Source organism: Notothenia coriiceps, unplaced genomic scaffold, assembly GCF_000735185.1.
Source record: "Notothenia coriiceps isolate Sejong01 unplaced genomic scaffold, NC01 NC01_scaffold00029134, whole genome shotgun sequence".
Taxonomy (NCBI): domain Eukaryota; kingdom Metazoa; phylum Chordata; class Actinopteri; order Perciformes; family Nototheniidae; genus Notothenia; species Notothenia coriiceps.
The window spans coordinates 133,056-137,595 of record NW_011361835.1 but is presented as its reverse complement, the minus strand read 5'-3'; the positions used below and the strand labels follow the sequence as shown (position 1 = coordinate 137,595).

At 37.4% G+C, this 4,540-nt stretch overlaps 2 protein-coding genes across 2 annotated transcripts in view; one reads left to right on the top strand and one right to left on the bottom strand.

Moving 5' to 3' along the window:
* Window positions 1-739: 739 nt before the first annotated feature.
* On the top strand, window positions 740-3,613 carry mrto4 (MRT4 homolog, ribosome maturation factor). Its single transcript, XM_010786331.1, has 8 exons — window positions 740-847; window positions 1,087-1,145; window positions 1,708-1,811; window positions 1,900-1,981; window positions 2,072-2,139; window positions 2,230-2,381; window positions 2,857-2,933; window positions 3,042-3,613. The coding sequence occupies exons 1-8, from the start codon at window positions 820-822 to the stop codon at window positions 3,180-3,182; spliced, it is 711 nt and encodes a 236-aa protein (XP_010784633.1). The 5' UTR covers window positions 740-819; the 3' UTR covers window positions 3,183-3,613.
* LOC104958589 (aflatoxin B1 aldehyde reductase member 4-like) overlaps window positions 3,527-4,540 on the bottom strand; it is a 6,529-nt gene continuing 5,515 nt past the window's right edge. Inside the window, exons 6-7 of the mRNA XM_010786332.1 lie at window positions 4,083-4,212; window positions 3,527-3,925 (exon numbers count right to left, since the gene is read on the bottom strand). Coding sequence (XP_010784634.1) covers window positions 3,764-3,925; window positions 4,083-4,212 — 292 coding nt within the window. The 3' untranslated portion in view covers window positions 3,527-3,763. The remainder of the gene's footprint in view (window positions 3,926-4,082; window positions 4,213-4,540) is intronic.

Sequence of the window (4,540 nt, the reverse complement as noted above, 5' to 3'; positions counted from 1 at the left end):
AAACTAGGCACTATCAGCAGCATCAGCCCCTCCCACCTCCCTCCCTATTTTCTCTCGCGTCTGGCGTAGGGCGAGGATCCCAGACTGGCTCAAGGCATATTTTTAGAGACCAATTAATAGACTATGACAATGCATTTTAAATGTGTTTAAAAGTTATTATTCATCATGTGATATGTTTCTACATACAATGTGTATCTTAATGTCATATTTAAATAAGATAGGGTGTCAACATTACGAGGAATTGATCAATGCATCTTATTTTAGCAAATGTCGGCATTCATTATATTTTATTATTATAAAGGCGACTGAACCACTTCCTCATTTAGAGTCATAGAAATGTCCTACCAGGCATGTAATTCTAGTTATTCAAAGTGCTTTAGAAAACATATTTAAGGCAAAAGGACATAGTGCAACAGAAACACCTCATAAATAAAGCATTTGCTGCCACCTGTTGACCTTTTAGTTGTAGGCTGTGTAAAAAGAGTTTTAAATTTTTGCGAGTTAATGTTTGTGTAATTTACTAAAGGTTGAATATGGCAGTTTGTTAGAGATTATATTGTCACTCTTTTATTTATTGTAGATTAACATTCTGAAAGAAAAACACATGATCTCATCCCACACATTGTTACCCACCACATGTTTCCGCAATGTACATCAAGCTGTTCCCAGTCAGGCAAATTGGAATTTATAAATATTTAAAAATAAAAGTTTTATTTTCAGTCAGGCAGCATATGGTCAGCTGCTCCGCCAAACAGAAACATTTGGGGTCCTTTCTCATTTCACGTGTGCGTCTGCGACTCTGCATCGTGAGAAGGAACCATGCCGAAGTCAAAGAGGGACAAGAAAAGTGAGTAAATAGCCTTTCAAATTGTGAAACGTATAACAATTTCATAGGATAACGATATAAACTGGTTGTTTGTATCTAGCAGCTGTCCTCGACGGTAGAAAAGTAACTTTAACGTTAGCTAAAATGCTAACTTTAGCTTCTCCACAAGGGGGAATAAGTGTTTGACGTACATTAGGATGCTGCTTTGACACTTAAACTCAATAGATAACTGACTGATATTAACATCGTCTTCCCCACAGTTTCGTTAACGAAAACAGCCAAGAAAGGACTACAGACGAAACAGAAATTAATCGAGGAGGTGAGTTTTGCGTCAACCATGCTATGCTAACAAGCTGCAGACATGTTTAAATTCCATTAGGCTTTACTGGCATGGCATTTGATATGTTTCAAAGCAAAAGTACGATTTTAAAATAAATTAACGCATTCATCATCAACAAATGAAGTGAATAACAATGCTAGTTACTTTTAATTAAAAAACATTAAGGCTTTTAGTACAATAATCAAGTTAGTATTGGTACACGTTTCTGTGACCTCATCATGTCAATAACATAACAGTTTGATAGTAGGGATAGTAAAAGATATTGGAGCAACAATAAGTATTGATTAAATGTCTTTATTTTCTTTGTATTATGTCACATCAAACTGAATATCTTTTTCGGCTTTATTTTCTGACATGATAATCAGAATAGTAATTTAAAGCAGAAAATCATCGGCAGATTAATCAATATTAAAAATAATTGTTGCATAACGGATATTATAGTCTATATATAACACTTATGTATACTCAGTATTATAAAGGATGTTAATTGTAGGGATAAAACGAAGTAACACTTAATTCTCCACCTGTTTGTCCTTTTTAGTTACGGAAATGTGTGGACACGTACAGAAACTTGTTCATATTCTCTGTGGCTAATATGAGGAATAACAAACTGAAAGACATCAGGACAGCGTGGAAACACAGCAGGTAATAAGCCTGATTATTTATAATTTTTTATCCATATGAATTAAGCTCGTGTTGTAGGCAAGATGTTTGACTCTCCGCTCTTTTACAGATTCTTCTTCGGCAAAAATAAAGTCATGTCGGTTGCCTTGGGTAAAGGAGAAACAGATGAATACAAAGATAATTTGCACAAGGTAAGAGATCTCTTAAGGTGTGCAGTTAATCCAGAAAATGTAAAAATATACTGCATAGAGATGACATTTTTATTATCTGTCAATGTGCAGGTCACCAAGTATCTGCGAGGAGAAGTAGGAGTACTATTCACTAACAAAACAAAGGAAGAGGTACAAGAGTAAGTACAGCTTTACTTAATGCAATGTTGTTGCAGTGATTTTCCAAAATATTGCTCATTACTTGACAAAATGGTATTCTATATCAACAGGTACTTCAATCATTTCAAAGAGATGGATTATGCACGAGCAGGCAACCGTGCACTGATGGACACGAAACTGGACGAGGGACCCCTTGATCAGTTTCCTCACTCAATGGAGCCCCAGTTGAGGCAATTAGGACTTCCCACTGCTCTCAAGAAAGGTCATTATCTGGCATTATTTACTTTTGACAAAAAATATTTTTCAAAGACCAAAACCAACAATGTAATGGTCACTTTCTCAAGACTATTTGTCTTCCTACCCTGTCTTTAACACTCCGCCCAAAGGTGCTTAACAACTCAGATGCATAAATGCAACACATTTAAACAGGAGGAGAGATTTTAATTATAGGCCTAATTAAATAGTTTAACTGTTCAAAACAATTCACCTCTGGAAATCTCCCCGAAACATGTTTGATTTACTGAAGTCAGTGAATGACTTGTTTGGCTTATTGAAAAAAATACATCCAGAGCACAGAAGGATGTGCTTTATCGGGCATTTGCAACACAGTCACTACTTTTATAGAAGGGATCAGATATCTTTTGAGGGCACCAGGTGATTCTCCCCCTCTTAACTTAGTAGTATCTTCAAATCGGTTGAGTCATGATAGTCACATTATTTATTATCTGTTTTTAAAGGCGTGGTGACCCTCCTGAAGGACCATGAAGTCTGTAAGGATGGAGATGTGCTCACTCCTGAGCAGGCTCGTATTCTGGTGAGTTCTTGACTACAGAAAATATTGTCCGTAACGTGTACCATTACCAGATTCTGGCCAATAAACTGCCCTGTGTTTAACTGACTGTGGCTCTTTTTCTGACCATAGAAACTCTTCAACATTGAGATGGCAGAATTCAAGGTGCAGATCAAATGTATGTGGAACTCAGAAACAGGCGAGTTTGAAAATGTTGCAGGTGGGGAAGAGCCTATGGATAATGGAGAGGAAGATGATGAAGATGCAGAATAAATCATCTGCAAGGGCAAGAGAAGCTTGTACACTTGCCTTTAACAGCAGAGGGACCTTCAGCCTGACTGCTAGTGCTCCCCTGAAGTCTGATCTCTGTCCTTCGTCGTTTTTTACCCCAAAACAAACTACTGTCCTACATTCACCAGTTCAGCTTCGGACTGAGTTGTTGTTCAGTAAAAACAGATTACCAGAGTTAAAGACTTGATGATCTACCATATGTTATCATGTTGATGTTTCTTGTATTTTGCCAAATCAAATAAGCACATGTCATTTCATGTGCTGAACCAACCAACTTGATGTATTTTATCTGTAGAAAAATACAAAAGAAATTTGTTTTCATTTTATTGTAACAGTTTAATTAAGGCAGACTTCAGAAAAGAATATTTTTGTTTTTACATTTGTACATTAACAATGAAGTGCTCTAAACATAATGCATTCTGGTCTCCATTTGATTCATTTCTAAGAGAAGGCTCATTTTAAGAACAAGTGCAAGGTCTTCACTAGTGGAAAGGAGCTTTAGCTGGGGGTTTCTTCTCTTTAAATTTGAGGGCAAAAAAGTTTGACTAGGAAGATTTGTGTCTTTAGCGGAAGTAGTTTGGACACTCGTGGGCTACGAGATTCCAGGCGTCATTAAAAGCATTGACCACTCTCTCATCCAGAGGACCCTCCTCTGCAGCTGCCAAGTTTTGCTGAAGTTGTTCCATACTTGACATACCAATGATGACTCCATCACCAAGATCCCCCTGGAACAGCAGACAATTACATGTACATTTTTAAATTGAGAAGGTGTTATATGGTATAACAATCTCAAACTCCTATGAACACAAAAACAGCCTTCAGACTCTAGTGTTGAGATGGGTATACATTTTTACCTAATAAATACGTGCACAATATAGGTACCTTAAGTTGGGAGTGATGGTACATCCAGCGCATAGCAGCAGATGTCATGGTGGGTTTCTCTGAGCCGTAAACTGTCTCCAAGGCCTCGATAACAACCTTTATTGCGTCAAACTGACTCGGCTTCCAGTATCTGAAACAGAAAAGGACAGACACAATTATTTGATCAATTGTAAATGTACATGAGAGCAAAAATGAAGAAAACATGAAACTGCTTAAAGGTCCCATGTCATGGCCATTTCCACTGATCATAATTCCATTGTTGAGGTCTACTAGAATAGATTTATATTGTGCAATTTTCCAAACTCACATTGGTTTCTTATACAGCATCTCTGTAAACTACGTGTATTCACTGAATTTCACACTCTGCCTTTAACGGCTCGTTGTAGCTCCAGTAGCTCCAGCCCCCACCCTCCCTGTGAGCACAGTGTGCTCTGATTGGTTGGGACGTTGTGAATCGC

Excerpts from the sequence above, each read along its gene's own strand:
- mrto4 (XM_010786331.1), top strand. The coding sequence starts at position 820 with ATGCCGAAGTCAAAGAGGGACAAGAAAA. Across the intron at positions 848-1,086 it reads GTCAAAGAGGGACAAGAAAA|TTTCGTTAACGAAAACAGCC; the intron begins GTGAGTAAATAG and ends TCTTCCCCACAG. Across the intron at positions 2,140-2,229 it reads ACAAAGGAAGAGGTACAAGA|GTACTTCAATCATTTCAAAG; the intron begins GTAAGTACAGCT and ends CTATATCAACAG.